General features: G+C 38.4%; 1 protein-coding gene across 1 annotated transcript; it reads right to left on the reverse strand.

Moving 5' to 3' along the window:
• Positions 1-653: 653 nt before the first annotated feature.
• LOC140995000 (serine/threonine-protein kinase 33-like) lies at positions 654-9,630 on the reverse strand. Its single transcript, XM_073464882.1, has 11 exons — positions 9,557-9,630; positions 9,311-9,415; positions 9,019-9,157; positions 6,064-6,149; positions 5,341-5,428; positions 3,212-3,287; positions 3,016-3,128; positions 2,787-2,872; positions 2,628-2,700; positions 2,291-2,460; positions 654-923 (listed from the first exon to the last, which is right to left on the reverse strand). Exons 2-11 carry the CDS (start codon positions 9,392-9,394, stop codon positions 723-725), a joined length of 1,116 nt encoding a protein of 371 aa, XP_073320983.1. The 5' UTR covers positions 9,395-9,415; positions 9,557-9,630; the 3' UTR covers positions 654-722.
• Positions 9,631-23,142: the final 13,512 nt, after the last annotated feature.

Raw genomic sequence — 23,142 nt, forward strand, 5'->3', positions numbered from 1 at the left:
CAGATTATTACATCCCTGATGATCTCTAGCCAATAATTACTTATTCCTAATGTAATAAACATTTCAGTGATTTAAGTGACTATTACTTTCATATACCGAAAAGGAATGCATTCACAGTGTATATAAATAAAGACATTAATAATGAGATGACATGCTGCCAGTTAGTAAGGACATTACTAAACAACAGCATAATAAAAAAAAGAGCTGTGCTGTGCTCAAATCTTTTTCAAATCTCAAACTTTTTAATAAAACCGTCAATCTGATGTCACCTCTAATATCTGACAAACTCATTCAATCTGTGTTTGCTGGCTACTATAAAAAGTATGAGTCTGTATTTGGGCTGCCGGACATTATCACACAGCTGGCTGTGAAACAGTGAGCATTTGTCCAGCAGGTCTGGCCCCCTCAGACCGGGAGGCCCTTTCCTTTGGCACGAGGCACAACTGAGGCGGCACCGTCAGCTGCAGAGGTTTTGGACTTCTTGTGCTATTTCACACTTGCATATGAGGCCCATTTATTTGACATCGCTGTCGCTGCTTATTCTCTGGTCATCAGCGTTGAGGTTGCGCTATTCACAGTAGTTTAATTCACATCACTGCTGAATCACGGAATTATATTAAATAGAGTGTATATTTAAAAAAGTCCTTCTCTACTTTAGTTTTTTTCTCTTGTCTTCTTCCCGCCCACTCACTCTCTCCAGTGATATGGCTCGTTTTGTTTTCTTATTCTAAAGCTGCACTGGTGTTAGAGCCAGCTGCCGGTTTGCGAGGGACAGTCCTACTTTTACTGGAAGTAGATGGTCTCTGGTTGCCAGCTTTCCTAATGTCAGAGGCTGGTTTCTGTCCTGTGCTGACATCCTTCTTGTCCCAAGGCCTGCGTTGCTTTGCAGTCGGCTGTGTGGAGGGTTTCAGACCAGCATGAGCCTGCAGGGATAAGATTCATATTATTCATCTTACATAACAGAATTAACTATCGCATTCATTTAAAACAGCTGCATGGCTACACCTTTATTTCCATCTTCTGTAATAGGTAAATCTGGCACCATCTAGTGGTGACTGAATATGAAAGGCAGTGTGAGTGAAAATATGAAAATACAAAGGCGGTCTAATAAGAAAATGTGTGTTTAGAATTCAAAATGTGCAGCAGTAGATATCTGTAGTTTGTCTGGTCAACAATTGTAAAATTAAAAACTAGGATGAATCAAGTGCTGCTGGAAATGTAATTAAATCCTGTAAATAAAAGTATTAATTAGGGTTGAACTGAAAAGGTTACGTTTTAGGACATTCAATAAATCTGTGTGGTGGGAGGTTGAGGCATTCCCGGGGTTTTAAAGTCATTTTTGCGCTTGTCCTGCTGGAGACTGCCTCTCTCTTTAGTCTTTATTCCAAGATACAAGGATAACCCAAAGAAGAAAGATGAGAGATCAATACCTGGATCCCATGACCATACATAATAGATAAGGGTTGACCTTTAGAGAGGTAGTTTACTTTAAAGGAAAACTCTCTTTTGTTTTGCTTTGTTTTGAAGCTTCTTCTAGATCAACGTGAGATACACAATCATGATAACCACATGGATATTAAAAATACAACAAAATCTACACACTAGATAACAAACCTATGAACATGTATTACCTCCACATGTGACATTTTGGGTTCAAGCCCTTCTTCACAAGCGGAGATAATAAATGTTCATGAGAGCATTATCTAGTGTGCGGACTCTGTTTTTGTATTTTTGACTTTTGCTTCAGTCCAGCATCTAGTGTTTGTCTTTTTTTGTCTTATCAAGTGGATATTGACATGACAGATCAGAAAATGTTCAATTCTGTACAGTAGCATGTGCAACATATTTGTGCGTTTATAACTACATGTGGAGCTTTATTGAGTTTCTGAGTTTGAAGTACCCCAAAGTACCCTTTTCAAAGTCTAATAGAAGCCTGGGTAATAACCAACATGTTTTTATGCTGAAGATGATATGGTTATTATGGTTTATTCAGCACCACCAATCGTCCTTACCTAAGTGAGTTGTTTCCTAAAAAAATATTATAACCATGATGAATAATGGCTAAAAACTTAGAGTTATCTACTTAATGAGATAGCCTCAGTAAAAAAACAAGATAATTACCACATGAGGTAAATGATGTGTAAGCAAATGCAACAGTGCTCAAATAGATGAGTAGAAGTTTGACATCTTTTAAATTATTTGGGAGCCATATAGATTTATAGACTTGAATAAAAATTCAACACATAGCCGGATGAGGTCAGCTCGTTTTAGATCTGTGGTAAAACAGTACCTGCTTGGTAGATGTGGCTGGCGTGGAGAAGTTGCTGTCTTTTTTAGGAATGAGCTTCGCCTGGCTGCTGCAGTTGCTGGCGGTTACTGTTGAAGCTGCCCCAGGGACCGGGGGTGGCTCCAGTGTGTCATCAGAGGAGGTGAGGGACAAGTCCTCCAGAGTCTCTCCTCCTATTGTGGATGATTTTAAATAACAACATCGAGTAAGCTCTTGTGGCTTTGGTTCATCTCACTCTCTCCTTCAATCCCTCCTCATACTCTCTGTTTCTCAGTTGATTATCACTTGCACAGTGTTGTCAATTAATTTAAATTAAGATAAGTCTTCATTGTTGTCTTACTCTTTTCCTGTTCCAGGTGGTGACGCATCATCTCCAGCACATTGGACGGTATAGCAGGAACATTAGTAGCGCCCTGTTGGACAAAGCACCTCATAAGAGCTCCTTATGTGAATCATTTGGTAAAGTGTATGAATACAGCTGGAACAATCAGTGACTCACTGTGATCCAGGGGTTCTCTAGGAGTTGATTAGGAGACATGCGGTAGGCGGGGTCCACCTTCAGAAGGCAAGTCAATACATTTTTTGCTGTTGAGAAAGACTCAAGCCAGTTGGTGAGTTTGTTAGGAACAAAACTGTGTGAATGCATCCTGTACTGTTTCTCAATGAGAAAATATTCACTCCATTTTTTGCAGGATTACATGTATTATTTATTTATAATAAGACATCACCTGCATCACTGATTGTGGCCCAGATGCTCCGAGTAAATTTGACTTCTTTGTTCACAATCTCCTCAAGTAGGTTTTCCTTCGTTTTGGACACAAACGGGGACTCCCCACACAGCCTGTGAGGACACACAGCTCAGACACATGTGGTCACAGTGCGTATGAGTGCATATGTAAATATAATATCTGTGTGTTTACTTACAACATGTACATAACAACTCCTATGCTCCACACATCGCACCACTGGCTGTAACCACCACCGCTCATCATTTCAGGTGCTGAAATTCACACACAAATGTGAGTCTTTCTTCATATGAAATCTGGGGCTTAAAAACACTAATTAAAACCACTTTTTGACCACTAGTGGTGCTACTGAGCAATGTTTTATCATTGTATCAGCGCACAAATGCACAGCAGCACAGTAGCCATGTGATACAGAGGGTGGTACATACATATCCACAGCTGGTGGCAGTCAGTGTTGGGGGTAACTTGTTACAAAGTAATCCGTTAGAGTTCTCAGATTACTTTTTGCATTTGCACTGTTCCTGTTTCTGCGTGGCAGTGGAAGGTAAACCTACAGTTGTGTCAGTGTGCATGTGTAGCTAGCTAAGTCAATGTGGCGAGATGGCAGAGAGGACAGCATTAACTTCATAGAAATATTCCCATTATTCTGAAATTTTGGGCAAAAAGGAAAAGAACAACACAGTGAAATGCAAGTTTAAGCCCATGCACTTTCATCTAGTTGTGCTTTTATCGTTTCTATGTAAGAACTCATAGTTTATGGGTTCATTAGTAGCATTTTTAAACATAATTTACAAGGCTATAAGAGCCTGTCTTGTATTGTTTTTATTGAAACAGCTGTGCCTGATACTGTATGCTTCTGCCCAATTCACTGTCAGATTGTTAGCAAAATAAAGAGCTGTAAATGTTATATTTCGTCTGTCATTCCTATTATTAGGCTGCAGAGTTACCGATTGTGGCCCATAAAGATGGCTACAAAATGGCAGTAGAGTCAATACATTCAAAGGTACATGGCTACACAAACCGTCAGAAGTAAAAAGCTAACATTAGGCTACACACGTCCACATCGCATTTGCATGACTTCAACATCAGAGCCTGTAAAGACGGACAGTAGATGAGTGAGTAGATGGTTCTCCGTGTTCGGTGTAATGATGTTTAATGTCCCAAACAGCCTCTGTAGTCTCATTAAGGCACTTGTTAGCAACCACCTTTTTTAAGACAAGTAAACATTTTTTAAATTCACGTGTGGGATATATACTGACGTACTTTATGTCTGAGAACAAAATGTGAAAATATCTTAAGCTTGTGTTAACCACAGACCTTTTTTTCATACACCAGTCACAAAGCCAAATTCTTAAATACTTTGAACCTGCAGTGTTTCTACCAATGTTAACATTGGCTGCCTAGCTTTTCCTGCATGTTGCTACATGTTTTGGCAGTTACCCCGAACCAAACTGTCTGTCAGTGGAACAACATGAAACCAAGGGACGTCTTGTACTACGCATTGTTATGACTTCACTCTGCACTTGGCAGTAATGTGTGCATGCTAGTAGAGCATAAGATACAAACAAAACAGGGACCGGCTCATAAAATTGCTTCATAGCACCACTATTGATCTAAGACTCCATTCATATTAATGAGTATAGATGTGAAATACACAGTCCACATGCTAAAATTGAAATACACTCATTGCTTAAAAACTAAAAACTACTATGTGTAAAATTTAAACAGTTCTAACTTGAGCAACCCCCAGTGGTTGAACCAAAACGATACTGTGACAATTGCCTTTTTCACACAGAGACTCCGCATTGTCGGCGCAGCGAAGGCTCGCCAGTTCTCCGCCTTTGTTTGTTTGTTCACACTGAACCATGCAGCTCCGGCGTAAAGCCACACCAGTGTGTCATTTCATACAGCACGCCGCTGCTGCAGATCCAAAAGAGGCGTGACGGTACAGATCATGACGTTGACATGTGTGTTTTTTTTCCAACATGTTTCCCCCGGTATCCACCTGTAAATCTAAACATGTACCTGCTGACTGTTTATAATCATATGGATGCTGTTATAATGTGTTATAACATCCTGACCCACCATGCATCCTGGAAAGCAAAGAACTTTCTGGAAAGCAAAACTGTCCCCCCTCTCCGCATCTGAAACTTTCACATAGACGACAATGCGGAGAATAGGCGCACGATTCCCGCACTGAAAGTGCAGTGTGAATGGGGCTAATGGAGAGGCATGCTGCTACACCACTCATTCAAACTCAGACCTCTATCCCTGTGGTCATCTGTGTGGGAGATACAAGTGTCATACCCATATAGATAAGAGTCCCGCAGGCCTCTGTCATCATGTTCCCAATGCCTACACCGCCTGTCTGCACCGATAATCCAAAGTCTGTTACCTAGGTAGAGAATAGCACTTAAGAAAAGGGTGATACAAATAAACATGATTTAGAAAAAATAATTAATTCATTGTTAAAGGTGCTTTTGTCAGGAAAACAAGGCCACAGCGTGAGCACAAACAATGAACCTCTTATTCTGATTTACATGAATAGCAACATAGCTATTGAGGCTGTCACATTATTACAAAAGTGAAAAATTAATTAACTAAAAATGAAAGCATTTTCCGCAGTTACATGACAACACTTTCTACCAACATGTACAGTATGTGGGTATTTGTATATGTGGGTGTCAGACAAAAGAAAAAGAGAGACAGGGACATTCATGCAGTGGTCTAGACTTGTTTCAGCTCACACACCAGGTATCTGCCTTAGCTGGCGCATTGTCAATGCACGCAACATGCTGTGCTCAGCTGGTAAATTGTTTAAAGATACAGTTGAGTCTCTCTTTGTAAAGGTGTACTTTAAAGGAAGACCAGAGGGAGTCTGTCGTAATGAGGTAACGTTTAAAGCCTTTACTAAATATAGAGGAGATAGCAGGCAAGGAGAAAGTGCCCATCAGAAGCTTGTACCCAGTCTGACAGAGAATGGATAAGAAGCAGTGATGGAACATTTCACGGTTTGTCTCACCATCTTACCTTGATATTAATCTTGCCATTATCATCCTCATCGAGAGAATCTTTCACAAGAATGTTCTCAAGTTTCAAGTCCCGGTGCACAATGTCTGCAAGATACGAGGAAAAAAACAGTTGAATTGACAATTATATATATATACAATTATATTTACAGAAATAGTTGTTGTAATCAGTATTAGTATCAATGTTAACATTTGATCAAATGTCTAAAAAGGGGGTTGCTCATATTGATGAAACCACTGAATTATCACACCGTTTTGGTTTAATGGTCTGAGATTTTGATTCACACACAACAATCTCATCCACACGTGAGAAAAGCTCAGATAAACCCACTGTATACAAAGCACCATACTGCAGACAGACAATTGTCAACTCGCAGTTGAATATTTAGAAGAGATGAGTCATATATTTGGGCTTCCAAGTTGGTGGAGACCAAAACAAAGCTTAAAAGAGGGTGAATATTGAATATTGTATACAGAAATACAAGTCCAAAATGCAAATTTTGCTGTCTGCTTGATGTGTGAACATGTAACTGTAACTGCTGTTTTAATTAATACATGCAGGCATTGTTACATCTAAATAAAATGCAAGCATTTTAAGCACTAGTACGAGGATAAGTGATGTAGCCTAGTATCATTTTGAGGCCATTACCTCACAACATTATCAAAGAGCATAAAAGACAGATCAAGTTTATGTCCACCTGGTTAGGATAGGGCACTTGAGGTTTAAGCAGCTTCACGGACTTGACCAGTGGAACATGCCCAAGTTTTGAAAATTCATCACAAAATATCAAAAACATGGTATCTGCTGAAAAAACAAAGGTTTTTTATCTTCAACATATTTTGGCTTCTTGTCTTAAATAAAAAGAAAGAAAAGAATTAGGGTCAGAGTCGGCGTACTGGAGAAAATGAATAAAGTCTGCGATCAGAGCAAGATGATTTGCTAATGTCAGTCACTAGAATAAACTACAGTATGTTTTGTGCACACTAACACAGTGATCTGTTTACCTCTCTAACAGCAGGCCAGGCTGAAGGGCCTCGTTAACAAAACTTGGTGGAGTGAGAAAAGGTAGGAGGAAAAATACAATTGCCCTGGGCAGTCCTTTTCACTGCACTGTTTGAAGCAAGCAATTATAAAATGCAACAGTGCTGATGGTGTGTGAAAGGTAAGTAAGACCGACTGGTGTGCACAAAACAAACACGAATGAAAATGTTCCTTTTTCCTTCATCCATTTTTTCATCCATATTTTCTGTTCATTATACCCTTTATTTAACCAATTTCTGGCACCTGTACTCTCAAATTCATATTCATAAATGTCTTTATTTTTATAACAAAACATAATTCAAATAACAGTTACCTATTTTAAAATATACTCAGTATTTTTGCATTCCTGAAAGTTATCTAATTAAATACAGATAAAACAATTGGAGCTGCAGTTTAATAATAACATGTATAATGTATCCTGTTTTAACAAATAAAAGCTCAAAGCACAGCTGAGCCTAACACAGCTAAGACTAATACCTGAAGCAGCTGAGGCTGACAAAGGACAGCAACAATCTGAGAAAACCCAAACAAATTTAAGCTGAGAGACTTTCATGATTAGCCATTTGACAAGAATGTTTCTGGCTATCTCATTAGTATCACTGGTCTCTATAGAGGTGAGCAAAACCAGCACAGAGGGACTTTCCATGTGAAAGCACACCTATTAATCAGTATTGCTCCCTAGCCTGTTGTAAATTAGTCATTAGCCACATGTAACGATGCCTCATTACTAGGCAATGTCCTAAATTACCTCTAACCACAGATCTCAGCATTGAAGGGGAAACGTCATTTCCAAATAAACCATGTTGATTTAATTAAAATGTTTACTATGTTTTTTCTTTTATATTACTCTTTAATCAACATGAGCCTCATTCTATAATGACTGAGAGCAGTAATGGCAAATTTATCAAATCCTTGAGAGCAACAACATTTTGGTATTATAATGGCTTTTTAGCACTATTTAGGCACTACTATCTACTCACCCCCCATGTCGATGGAAAGCCGGGTGAAGTTTCATAGTCCACAAAACATTTATGGAGCTTCACTGCAAGACAGCATTGCGGCATTCTCCTAAACAACTGAAGTAGATGGAGACTTGTTTTAAAATGTTTAAAAAAACAACTGGGGAAAAAAAGATGAAATGGCTCCATACAGCTTGTTCGGCATGATCTAAGTCTCTGGAAACCCTGAGATCCAAAATTGAGTGGAAATGTTATTTTTACGCCCTTGTCACGCGGTCTTGCTTGTGCACCCACTTCAGTTAGCTTAGCAGCTACAGTGAAGATTTCAGCTTTAAAAAGGGTGTAAATAATGTCTTTTCAAATCACTTTGTGGTCTTGGGCCCTCCAGAGACTTGGATTACACCAGATGAGCTGTATGGAGTCATTTTTGTTTGTCTTTTTATAATTTTTTAAAACAAATCATCATCTATTTCAGTTGTTTTCGGAGAATGCTGCAACACTGTGTTGCTGTGAAGCTCCAGAAATGTTTTGTAGACTACGAAATTGGCATGTGGGTGAGTAGACAATGACTGAATTTTTGTTTTTGGCTGAACTTATCCTTTAACTGAAGCACACTTAACAGTCTGTATTAGGGCAAAATTGTCAGTGCTTGTTCCGCACAATAGTTTAATTAGAGCAAGAGTGTAAAGTATATAAAATAAGTTAACATCAAGCTGAAAATTGTATTTTTTTACTTGTCATTTGGTTATAAGATTCATGTTGCAACAGTAACCACATCTGGGTGTGGTCACACCTGTAAGCACATCTAACAATGATGTCAGGGTGTAGTGAACACATCTGCATCACTCACATCTTCAAGACTCCAATCAGTTGAGATCATCAAAAACTATATTTCCAGCTAGTTTTGAGATGATTTTTAATACTATCCAAATGTCAATCTGTAGAATGACATTACCTCTTTTGTGAAGGTAAACAACAGCATCAGCTAAGCTTGAGATGATATGCCTCGTCTCGTCCTCTGTAAAGAACTTTTTCTGCTGCAACAGCTGCTTCAGTTCACCTCCAACGCACAGCTCAGTAACCAAGTAAGTCATCTAGAAACAAGCAGAGAAAATGCATCTCACCATACAGTCAATTTGTGTGTGCTTATCATTATAGGAGATTACATGTCACGTACATTACACATAACCCACTCGCTTGATTAAGCTTGCTTTGAGATTGTTACTTAAAAGGACAGCAATGCTCACCTTAGGCGTGTCGTAGACTTCCTGGAGATGTATTATGTGAGCATGATTCACTTGTCTGAGAATGTTTATTTCTTGCCCCAGCATTTTGACTTTCGAACTTCCTGCCTAAATTGACAGAGAGTAAAATCACAACTTGAGGAGTTTCATCGTGGTTATGGTCGCTTACCTCTCTCCAAACATTAAACTCTATTATTAGTGCAACACATTAAAAAACAGGCTTCCCAGTGGGATGCCAAATGCACTCACCGCTGGTCTGCAAACCTCCTTAATAGCCCATTTTGTCTGTGTCGCAATGTGGGTGGCTTCATAAACAACTCCAAAGCTACCTTGACCCAATTTCTTTCCAAATGTATATATTTCCTATGGGCATGAGAAAGGAAGCATTAATACATATGTAATCTATACCTGATCAGTGTCAGTCAGAGAGAGCAGAGGATTTCCCATGAGCTTGTGTTCTGGATGATTTCACTGTTTTGGATTACAAAGACATTATGCCTTTGCTCAAGTCCTGAAGTCTGGAGAACATCCTAATTTCAAGATCTCTGAAAAAACAGAAAGTTTTCAGGTCTCTGGAGGTGCACAATATAGTATTTCTAATCAAGTTACAAATGATTAAGTTGCTGCTGCAGTTCGTTCAATCTCAGGTCTAATTAACTTGATCATTATCTGTGTGCATGCAAGGCTGAGCACTGGCTGCTTCGGATTTGGCAAAGGGAGCACTCAAATTCCCCAATGAAGGGGGGCTATACAGCAGCACAGTGAAGTTTGATCCTCTTCTCCTGCAGATAGAGTATACTATAGAGGTCAGGTCACCAGTGAGTATGTGTGGCTTTGTCAGTGGTGGCCCCATAGCACAACTCAGGACTGTAGTGGAATCATTCATAGAAGCTCTCCATACCCTGAGGTCAGCATCATCGTTCAGGCGTATTAAAGGCGCATTCCTCTCCTGTGTGTCCCTGCTGGTCCGCGGGGACACCATGCTCATGCCAAATCCACTAACATCTGCTTGTGTCATCTGGAAATGGAAGGAGAGGGCGGTCATTATCTCTCTGGAATTCCTTGTCAAGCCATGGGATAATAGGGCTGTCCGTGACAAAAGACATTCTTGGTCGACAAATAATAACTGCAAATCTTTGACTAATCAATTAGTTATTTTAATCAAAAAATCTGTGAGATTATTTTTTCCAATATTGTTATTATTACCTCCGCCAAGGAGGTTATGTTTTCACACGTGCCCATTTGTTGGTTGGTTAGTTGGTTGATTTCCACAGAAACTTGGATGGAGGATGGGTCTCGGCCCAGAATACACCTCATTAACTTTCGGTGTGGATCCAGATAAAGGGACAGATTCAGGCATATTTTCACACTTACTAGTAATATAATAATGCATGGATCCTGCCCAAAAAAAATCTGGCACATTTAGGTGGCTGGTATCAATCAATAGTGACTACTATTTGATTTGCAGATCCAAATAAAAAACCTGGATCTAGCCGATTTAAATGTGTGTGAGGGTAGATTTTTTCAGCTGCTATACAGCAACAAAATGGGATAGAAAACTGCAAGTACCACAGATGTGTAGCTGAGATAATGTTTGTAGTGTTACTTTGTTACTGTTTTTTATTAAACTATTATTCTTCCACAACACAATGGAGAGTATGATTGCATCTGAATTGTTTTGTTGTCCTAGTGGTTGGCTGTTACAGATCTGGTGATCTTAAATTATGGTTAAGCAGTTATTGGTGGTGTTTGTTATCAGATTAGGCTTGATTGAATTAGGGGTTAAGGCTGGGCCTTGGTGGAGGTATGCGCTCTACTGAGAGCCATTCTAGTTGTGGATGAAATAGGGCTGAGTGATATGTCCTTGGATTTATACTGCAATATTTTTAGGCTGTATCGCAGTACACAATACATATCCTGATATTTTGAAATCTTCTCAAAAGGACTGGGGGACAAAATCAAATATCACAATATTTTGACCAAATACTTTGGTATTGATAGAGACAATATTGTAGCGATGACTATTGGTACTTTCACAAAATATTGAACAATGACATTTTTGATGAAAAAAAAATCAAAACTAATGTGGATTTAATGACTAAGTGGCAAGTATTAAAACAGTCTGATAAGGTCATAAAAATAACTTAAGTTTAATGCAGCCTTTAAAAGCAGGAGAAGGCATATCACAATAAAAAGATCAGCAAAATCTAAGACGATTGTCTCAAATCACAATAATGATATATCAATATACTGCCCAGTCCTAGGATGAATGTAGTCATGAGTAATTGTTTCAGCACTGAGAAGATAATGTCTTTCCAGAAACATTCAGTATACCAAATTAACACTATTGTTTCCAAACTGTCAGTATTTCAAATTATAATATTACCAACTACAAGACAAAACAAATATTCTCTAACACAAGCACTCATCACTGCTAGTATATAAAAAAAAGTTTTATTAGCCTAATATAAATACATAAATATTAATGTAATAATAATAATCAGGAAATATATACGAAGCAAGAAATGTAAAATTTTAATAATAACTATGTATAATTGAAGCTTATATTACCAGTATCAAATACATTATTTTAAGGTTAGCTCATGTTCATTTAAAAAGTCTATACTGCAAGAGGTAGTATACAGAATTTCAGCATCTTTACTTACTCTCATCTAACTCCACACTGCCGTCTCTGTCTGAACAGATAATAACTTTAAGCACAATTTACCCAGCTTGGAAAACAGTCTGTAAAGCCAAATTAAATGTAAAGCAGTTATCAAGTGATGACTGGGAGCGATGAAGTGGATCCACCACATGCACAGCAATTAATTATTAACAAGGAAGCGGTGTCTTTAACCTCCTCACTCTGACGCATTATTTTAGCCTTGGCAGGGGCCTCATAACAGGCCTGTCTCTCCCATTATCTCCTGTCTATTTTCCAATCAAAACGATTGTGACAGCCTCTGGAAATTCCAATCACCTCAATCATAGCTCATTTGAGGAAGACAGAGCGATGTGATGAGTGTATCATTTGGGACTTGAAGTGACTGGAGGAGGAGGAGGGTCCTGTGCACCTCAGGTGTCTCCAAGACAAAGGTGCCCCAGATCTCCGAAACAAAGGAAATAGGATATCAGGGTCAGGTTAGGTTGAGAAGTCTGACCTTAAAAAGGGTCACAAACAGGCACAGGTCTTGAATTGCCTTAAGCCTGGGGTTGTTATCTGTAATATCTACACCTGTGTTTCTAAAATTACATCAAACTACAGGTCAAAACACAAAATAGGTGACTTGTTTGTTTTTTTTTACTTCATAACACAACCACAAACTCAAACTGAGGGCTTGCAGGGCTTCAGGGGGGAAATTAACCCTGAAGAAATGATCAGACTTGGGCCCAGATGCACTCGCATTAGAGCCCTGATCAATACAGCTATGCACAGTACCTCTTCCTCTACTTCAAAGTTAAAAAAACATCTCTTGTGAATCGTGAATGCCACTGACAAAAGCAACCAATCCGTGTTACCCACCTGCTGGAAACATCACTAAGAGGGTAGACTATAACAGCACACACTCAACACTCAAGAATCACTAATGCAGTGACAAGGACATGCGCAAATATAGCCAATTGCGTCTGTTGCATGACCAAATTGCTGGAAATAAAAATTAGGATTTAAACCTCTCAGCGATGGTGGGTAAGAGTTATGCCCCTGTGCCACCTGTGCACCTAAAATGCCTTTCCATTAAGGTTAAAATGTCTGTTCAGGTGAGCACTAACATGTGAAAGTTCAAAACATCCTTGAAAGGCCAAGTGTAGTCTGCTTATTCTCCTTTTATTGACTTGTTTTTCTCAGAGTTACAGCCCATCTGTACGTATATGGAGCAATGACCCAAGAATAACTATATAGAATAATTAAATAGGTCCTATAATGATTCAGTTGTAGCAGAAGGCACAAATTAATGGTCTTTGTTCACACACAGACATGCTGAAAAATGAGCAAACATCAGTACACACCCCAACACCAAGGACACACGCGCTGTGTTCCACCTTTTACATTGAGTTGGCCTCATCGCTTGTTTCAGCAGGAAGTAATTAGGAGCTGACGGTTCATCAAAAGTCAAGCCCATACATGCCTCATCTCTCCATCATTCTGTCAGACAGGTATTTCTGTTTATTTATATTCCTGAGTGAATATGTATACATAGCACCTAATGACAGGGAGTGAGGTAGATAATGTCTAATGACTAAGCACACAAAATCAATGTCACTTTGGAACAAAGGGAGCATGGACATACAGAGGATGACTTCGATCCTGTGTAACTTTTCTTCCCTTAAACCTTCTTGTCTTTCATTAACTTGAGGTAATGCATATATACTCCTTCTCCCACCCTTAATGTCAATAAGACTGCTACTAGCCCTTAGAGGCTGCAATGCTCTTTAACTCCCGCACTATAAAACTGTTGAACAAGATAAGCTAAATACTGACAATATTGTATAAATGGTAACTACTGTTTACTGTCATAGAGGCATGGGACGAAAGGAGAATTTCCTGTCACGATTATGCTTCCCAAAATAATTGTGATTTATGATAATTTCCTGATAATCATCACAACATGCTGAAAGAATCAAATATTTTTATTGTATCACAGACAGGACACACATCTTTTGATATTTCAAAACTGATCAAGAAATCAGTGTAGGACTGCACCTTATCAAGCTACATTGTCCCAACCTTACTGGCATATGCATATGCAGAACATATGCTGCTGCTGCTGATCTAGCAGTTTTAAAGTGCACCTGTAAGTATGAACTGGTATCCGTCAATATGCTACAAGTGAACAATTTGCCAATTAATCGAGGATTTTGGCCTCCTAACTAAAGCATACACTTCTAATGCACTTAAATACTGGCCATTCTTTGCCTACCTTGTAAATCATGTTTATTATTGATCGTGTGATATGTGATATTGATGCCTGTCAATGTATAATGCTGCAGAACTGAGTCTTGTCACAGTGCTGTACTGAAAGCAAATTCCTCTGACTTGGACATGTGGTCATTAAGGTAATTGTTTCAGTAAATAATAATAATTAAAAAAAACAAAAACTTCACAGTTAATCGATTAATGTTAAAATAATCAACAAATAAATCAATGATGGAAATAATTGGTATTTGCAGCCCTAATGCTGTTTTTTTAAGAGCAGCAGGAATCAGCAGCAGTGTGTCCCAGAAAGCAATGGCATTTGTTCCTGAAACCACGGTTACTTTAAATCTTCAGTCACTTTTCAATCGCAACCAGTCTGTCGAGATATTACACATTTTAATTATTGTACAGGGCTTTTAGAAGTTTGCTTTCTTTAAGGGCATAACTCGCAGAATAAATTAGGCTTAAGCAGCTCTCTATTGGCAGTGCCTCTAGCTGTAACAAGCAGCCACTAAAATACAGTACAGCTGGAAATCAAACAAAAAACAGAATCTTAGTCACTGCAATTAAAATGTAAACTGCTATTCGTTTTGCTTGAGCCCAAATATTACATTTTCCTCATGTGAAACTTAATCATTTATTGACAGCTTGGCTTTGATGACAAATGATAAACTTCACAGTCCTAATGAAGCGTGGGATTACATTACCTGATGAGGCAAGAAATTGCATGTTTAGAATGCAAATATAGAGCCCATCTACTAAGTTATGAGGTGAATCCTAATATTATGCAGAGAGATTATCAAAGCTTCTGGTCTAAATGTAATATACCAAGAACACATCAACATTAAGCCATTAAAGCATACAACGGACTTGCTAAAGAGAGGTGAAAATATAGTCTATCTGACAGCTGATGGACTGCGGGGCAGAGAGGAGGTACTTCAGGGTTGCTGCTCCTACACTCAAACAAGTAATGCATGTAGTGTCCCTGTAAACAAATCATTTAAAGGCCCCTCCAAGAATCCCTTCTGTCTCCAATGGTCATGTTTGATAAGTGTCTATTGGCAGGAAAACATGCTTTGCCAAAAGGAAGCAAAAGATCAAATTCTGCCATTTGCTCAGAGCACTCCACATGTTGCTAGGAGATAAGGGCCAACAAATTCAAATTTTCTCATTGGTTTAATCCTGGTTAAGGCTAATCTCTGCCCTTGCTGGGCTCAGCCTTGGGAAGCTGGGAGGGCAGACATCTAGAAAAATGTAGGCCATAGCAGAAACAAGAACAAATCAAATTCATTTCAATGACAACCCGGAGAGAACTCAGCACATTCATATCAGAGTACACAGATGTCCACACCTTCAGTTATAAATCATTCATTGTCCAACTGCCAGGCTGATAATGTTGACGCTCTATCACTAAAAATGTGTTTTTTTACCAGTAAGAACAAAAGATGGAGCAAAACCTAACCTTTATGACCACGACAGAATTCAAAGTATGATAAATGACGACAGCTGAGGATTTAAATGACTCAGAAAGTTCTGTTTTTCAGTCCTGGCTGAAATATAATGTGCTTTAAACGTTTATTCACTGCTGCAGCTACGCTAGCAGCAGTAACTTAAACTAATGAGGTTGGTTAATTTGTATGGATCAGTGAGGACATTTTGGTGCTCTGTAATGTTCCAGATGTGTTTGCAGTTAGTGTTAATTAATTAGCACATGGGAGCTGGTTAATTTGAAACACTGAGCCTTGCATTTCATCATAAAACATACGTTAGCATAACTCTTATTTAGTTAGCTAACTGAACTACACAAGCAAGCTAACGCTAATAATTTGTAGAGATTACTAGGTAATTAATTATGAAGCCTGAAATATTCAAATACAGGTAGAGACAGTTATTTAAGTGTTACTCTTCCATTGACCATCTTGTGACGTTACAAACAAAATAGGTGAACCCTTCTCGTGTTAAAACCTGAAATAGTGCAGAAAAATGCATGAAGACTGATCGTATTTTTAGCTAACGCTAGCTTAAACTGTTAGATAGCTCTCCCCGTGGTACGCGTTGTCATGGCAACGGAACATGAAGCAGTTGGGCGGACGATTTCTGTGAACTACGGACAGAAAAACACGTCTAAAACGACACACATATGAAGGTAACTTGGGTTTTTATGTTGTCGCTGCTGTTAGAAAAGTCAGTCAAAGTTTCTTACCTCCTCGAACAGCTCATTTTCATTCCGCAGGTTGGTTTTCACACAAAAACTTTTTTGGCGAGTGATTAGGGGAAGCGAAGAGGGACAAACCTCCGATGAATGAGCAGGGCTTCTCCTCCGAGGGTCTTCCAGCGCCCCTGGTGGCTCGTGTGTGTCCACCAACCTAAAGCAGACCTTAACTTCAAGGTAAGACACGACACGACTTGAATTTCATCTTGTACAATAAGCATAAGCTCTTACAAGTGGATGGGGAGGCAGTTTTTCCCTGTGGCTGCCTGGATCTTTCTCGGTCCTTAGTCTCCATCTAGTGGACAAAACTGCAGGGGTTTGGTAGTCTGGATTCTTTAACCACAATTATCTGTTTTTAGAAATAACATTATGATAATCTTAGAGACTGTGATCACGGATTACCAATTAAATAAAAAGAAAATAGACTTGATCATTTGACATGATCTCACACAGACCACTTTTCCCCCACGATTTCAATCTCTCTGTGAACTATTTCTTCTCTGAACTCATGTGTTGAGTTTTCTTTGGTTTTCTTTTAGTGCTGCGAAATTACATTTATCATCTGTTTGTTTGGATTTAGTTATAATTTCATGTAGTTTATTTTTTATTATACAGCTCCTTTTCCCAACAGGCTGGGATACAAGTAAAATCTACTGAAAACCGGTTTGGCTCCAGCTCCATTTAGGATAAAATGGAGCAGTTTGCATGCAATTTAGAGTGGACGGGGGCCTCTGTAAATGTTTAACCTTAAATCTCATTTGGGCAGCCTGAACTTTAATCTTGGCATGACATTCAACTGCGCCTAGCAAACATTTTAAGTGTGTCCAGCCGACTAACATTTCCAAAGGTCTGCTGGAGGCAGCTTTTCAGTTTTCTCTTACATTAAGAAATTAAAGCTTATTTTATACCATAATTCTACGGACTGCAATTTACAAAGTGGATGTTTCTGATACAACTTTCTCAGAGAGTTGTAAGATTCACAAAATAACTGTAAACATAGCAAAAACAATGCTGCTTGCTGGGAAGACATAATTATTAACAGAAGCATACAAACATATTCTCTTTTTATTATTGTTCTGCATGCTTACAAACTACTGTGAATGTTTAAATGTTTGTGTTCCATCCTTTTTTAGATTGATGTGTGACAACTATTCACTGATTACAGATGAAAAATAACATGTTAATGTTAATGCTAATTCTTGCACATTTGCAGCAGTGTTTTTTAATGTCCAAAGCATAAAATAAAACTTATATGTAATTTTATTCGCCCTTAAAATGAGTTCTTCAGCATGATTAATTTATCTTTCTATATAATATATAAACTGTGAGTGTTTTAGAGACTGTATCTAAGCTATTTTGCTTGTTTATTTTTGGTTTCCACTTGGTATCAGCTTGAGAAGAAGTCATTTTAAGTGTTCCCCATAACTGTTTAAATGTTTTGCACAGTATGTTGGGAAAATAAATGCACAATTCAAAGAACTTGAAGTGGTCAGGCTTTTGTCATCCCCAGCTGCCACAGTTCATCCAATGTTGCATTGGAGTAAAATTTCTTATATGCATATACAATATGAACTGTATATTGGAAAGTAGTCCTTAACTTTCATCATACCGCACTGATCTTTACCTTGATAATCATCTCAGGAATGGGACTCATTAGTTCATCAAAATAAATCCGTCAGCTCGGCCTCATTCCCAGCAGACTGCAGTCACTCCCCCCTTACAGCTCTCCTCCCGGGCTTCTTTGATCTGTTGCAGGATGCTTTTCGTGCAGAGGAAGGACATTCGGTCAGTGATGTTGTACAGCGCCACAAATCCATCTGCTCAGTTCACAGGCTCCTCCAGGATACATCTGCTGCTTCCACTCTGACACAGCAAAGGTGGATGTAGGAATCAAACGCAGCAGCACATCGTATATCAACTCATCTGACTACAGAGGCTATGAAAAGTTTTAAACACTTTATAGAATACTTCTTCTCTGACCTACAGTAGAAAACTGATGAGAAACATGGTAGGACATTTGCCAAAATAAACAAGAAGGATGCCAAAAGAGACAGTAAATTAGCTGCAGCAGAGTCCCAGAGATCCTGTTATATGAGACTTTTGTAGTCAATAAAAGTAAAAACTTTGGTGGTAAAGAAAACCACATGTGCTCACTGTAAACATTCAGCTGTTGTAAGTCACAACGTAAACATTTAAAATGCTGAGTGTGCTCTCAGCTACAGAGTGCTTGGTATAGAAACACAATTCATCACCAAACTACCAAGCCAGAGTCAAAAAAGACATATTTTCTGGTATAAATAGTCGCCACACAAATAAGCGAAAATATGTCTTAAATAAAAAGTAATATTTGCTGTGAATAGAATGAAAACGGATGGACATTAATACAAATGAAGAGCTCAACACAGTAAATAAAACTGCTGCAAAGCTTTCTTGCCGAGAGGCGATGAACACAGCATGGTGCCAGTTTAGTCAATCTATGCAACAATGATTACTGTAATTACTGTGGTGCATGATTGCTCAGAGGGAGCAAACAAGCTAATTAATTTAGTCCAGAAGTGAAAAGGTTTGAAATTGTATACCCTGCTGCAAACTGTAATTCTATTACAGTCCTCCAGGCTGCAAGATAAACATTGAGCGAGGCTAAAAATGTGCACGACGTTGATTTCAAATCCATATGAAACAGACTGAAAAGGAGGTTTTGTTGAGTCTCATTTAATATAATTAGTGTGAGGTCATCAGAAACACAGTGGGAATCCAGGTTATACAGGTACATGGGGATATATTATATATCTTTCTATGATAAAACACATTACTGGTTTAATGCGTATATTAACACACTGGCTATTGAAGCATACTCCAGTGAATCTGAGTACTCGCACAATCATTATTTAATTTCATTATACAGCATTTCTTTTCAATTTCAATAATATACATGATTTTATTGGTCAAAGGTCAAAAGTCAAGGTCACTGTCACAAAACCCAAGAATTCATACAATGATAAGGACAAAATGTTTCACAAATGTCTAAAATGGTAGAGTGAAGACAGTTTATATCAAAAAGGTCAACGGTCAACTTCACTCTGACATCATAATGTTCTGCAAAAACAAAAAATACACACTTTCCTGGCTATTATTCAACGGCATAAGTTGTAACTCAGGAACAGAAGTGAAGAGTGTGACCATATTTCACAGGGCGGATACTGAATTGGTGATGCTTATTTTGGGTGCCCACCTTGAGACTGTGAAGACTGTAAAGATCTTATTTGAGACTTCCTTGTCGAAAAACTTATATAATAAATGATGTTACAGGATTAGCCTTTCTACAAAATAGTCATCAGGTCTACGTGTCCAGCACAAAGGAACGATCATAAACAACTGTCTTGAGAAATGTGACAAGACAGGCGTGTCACAGCTGCAGAATCTAACACACAGACTATAAAATGTAACATGTCAGTTCAGTAAAGCACAAACTTCTGCCTCCCCTCTCATCCCCCATCAGAGCATAAAGAGACTCCAGACTTTGATTTCACAGACTGCCTCACTGGTCAGCTCTCGTTCTTCTCTCTCTGCCCTTTTCACTGTTCACCAAAGGTCACAGAAGTGTCTCATTATTATCCTGTAATATTTTACTCCACGTCTGCTGACTGAAAGGTCACAAACCTTATTCAATAATAAAACATAGCAAGATGCCCTCTGACCCAAACAGTGTACATATAACACCTTTGACTTATTGCTGTATGTCTACTGTGAAAAGGAGACATTTGAATATAGTCACTTAATAAACAATGAGTATTTTTACTGCACATTGTAACCCTGTAACTGCAACTTAGACAAAACTTCAACACCAGCCAGGGTTTTGTCTTAAAATCCTTACTTTCTCTAAAAAAAAATCAATTCACAATTCACATTATTCCTCTTCAATTAGAGACACAACCACAATATTATTTTGGCCGAAATGAAACATTTTCAACAATTTCTTTAATCTTTTCTCAATATCTGGTGTGTGATGTGAGGCAGGAGTCAGCAGTGTCTGGGTACAAAAGCCTCAGAGCCAGGCAGCAGGTTGACATCATGTCTGTGCTGAGGACAGACTCCTGCGAGCCGCATCTCTCTTTCTCTCATGCTTTCCAGACAATCAGATTCGACAGCACTTTAGAGCATCTGGCTTCCTTAACAAGATGTTTAAGTGAATCTACAGTGGTGCAGAATGGCTAAAACGTTTGCATTTTGAGCTGTACAGAGAGGCTTCCAAGGTCAAGAAATTCAGAGCAGACAAACAACAAAGAGGGAAGATAAAACAGCAGCTTAGTAAACATTCAATTATATATTTTATATGTTTTTGCCCTGAGTGCAGTCTTCCAGAAGCTGCAACCCTTCAGGCCGCCCTGTCAAAGCTCTACCTGTCACAGCAGTCTGATAGATCATGGCTACAGTTTACCTTGAAGGCCAAATTTAGGGCAAAAAGTCCCTCAATCTGCACCCCCCCCCCCCCCCCCCCCCCCCCCCCCCCCCCCCCCTCCTGTTCCTTCAACTCACTTACTGCTATGACATCAGAGAGCATTAAAACGTCAAAATATGAAGCTACATGTGATTCATCAGTGACATGTTTTCTGACTCAGTGCCTTCAGTTGTTTTCCCTCCAAAAAATGTTAACTACATATGCTCACAAAAAAGCGGGTAGGGAAGTACTTACTGTAATTCGTCAATAGTGTATGACCGTCACAGCAGCTTTAAAAGTCACAAGTTTTTTTTGAAAAATGACAACGCTTTTCAGAAGTGATAAGACCTCAGCTCAATGCTTTGCTGACGCTGAATTTAGCTTGCGGTTTCATCAACACCTCCGTTTGACTGCCTGTGGTAAACAAGTCACTTCCCATCACAAACTGTATTAACTGATCATGAAGCTGCAACAGAACTTTGTACTGACATATTTGTGCATGTGGCAGGGTATGATGTTCACATAAAGTTGGCTTTGCAACATTTTAAAATGAAATAAAAATGGAGCTTTTCATCTTCTTTGAAAGAAATCACGTTGTTCATATCCGGAAAAGCTGTGAGGACACCATAATCCCTATGTTTATTATATTTGTGTATGCTTACCAGTATTTAAAAAGAGTTTATCCATGCAATTAATGCCTTATGCTGGACAATTTGATAGAGAAACCTGCACAAATCTGCACAGATCTTCTGCACTTCTTTACAATAACAAATTCCAGTATGGCCTTCATGGCTTCACTCACCACTCTGAAATCCAAACCATGTTACAACCTCCAACACAAACACCTGGATTTATTATCACTGCACCAGAGAGGGGGATTTTGGCACAGGACATTTCAATCATCATCATCATCACTGAGGTTAATCAGAGATGACACAATGAAATTAAAGTCGTAGATATTTTCGTAGGGAGCCATAAATCATTTTCATTTACAGCCCACTGAATCTGTCCGGACCCTCTGTGAAAATGGAAAATTACGTCCAAATCGAAATATATCTTTGAGTGTTGACATGCATTTAGAAGAAACTGTCTCCAGGAAAATATCTGAGCTACAGGAGATGTGCCACTTCCCAAAGTAAATAAAGGTGAAGTAAAATCCAAAGAAATCTGTATGAATTTTATTTAAAATGATTTAAACGATTGCTACGATAGCTTTTAGGAAAGAAGCTGGGAAAGAATCACGGTACTAGTCTGTTAAACTGTAAATAATCCATTTCCATTTGTCGCTCCTCTGTAACGTAAAATGATTACAGGTGAATTATTACATTTTTTCAGCCCTTCCTTATCAGAAAAACCACCAGAGATCGACTGTGAAAGCAGCTTATTATGACCCATAGTGATGTTTGTTGTGTGTGTTTAACTTCTTGTTGTACAATGTTGATATATAGGCCTATGTTCTTCCACTGTACAACCTCTAGACGGGCAATGCTGTTTTTCTTCTCAGCCTGCCGTCACTCAAAATACAAGCCTGTTTTGCTCTGATGTTCACAAACACTAATGTAAAGATATATCTTAAGCTCATCTAAAGCTCATGTTGGCTCTGTGTCCCTTTTTTTGTCTATAGGCCTGTAAAAGTTACATGGTATACCTTTAAAGGTGCTATTTGTAAGAAAAGTTGATTTTGAATCTAATTACCAACTCACCATCCCAAAGCATCAGTTTTTAACGAGTTGGGAATGACACTCAAAAATCAACTTTTCTTAGAAATGGTACCTTTAATCATGCAGATGAGAAATAATAAGAAAATATATTGTCTCTTGAATGCATTTTTATTGATAAGCTATATATGTGCATTTATCGTTGACTGTTACAGTAAAAAAAAAACTAAAATAAACTTAACAGAAACTGTGACAGTAACTATCTCCTCTCGTACAATAGGAAATATTATAACATCTATTGATTTCAAAGGAAGTAACATTACATATACTGTATATTCACTACTCTTGACGATGATCAAGGAGTGCACAGACAATCATTATTGTGCAGTAATTACTCTAAATGTCAAGTAAAATCTATCTTAAGCTGCAGGTAGCAAGTAAAGAATATTTAAAAACAGAAAACGCTCTACAACAGCAGGTATTATAAAATGACATATGTGCGGCGCTACAAATAGCAAGGACGTTTTTGTAACTGTCAATACTGAATGAGATCAATACCTTACACTCTTATTAAGCCTGAGATATTTTAACATTTTGCTGAAACAACAGGAA

Source organism: Pagrus major, chromosome 4, assembly GCF_040436345.1.
Source record: "Pagrus major chromosome 4, Pma_NU_1.0".
Taxonomy (NCBI): Eukaryota; Metazoa; Chordata; class Actinopteri; order Spariformes; family Sparidae; genus Pagrus; species Pagrus major.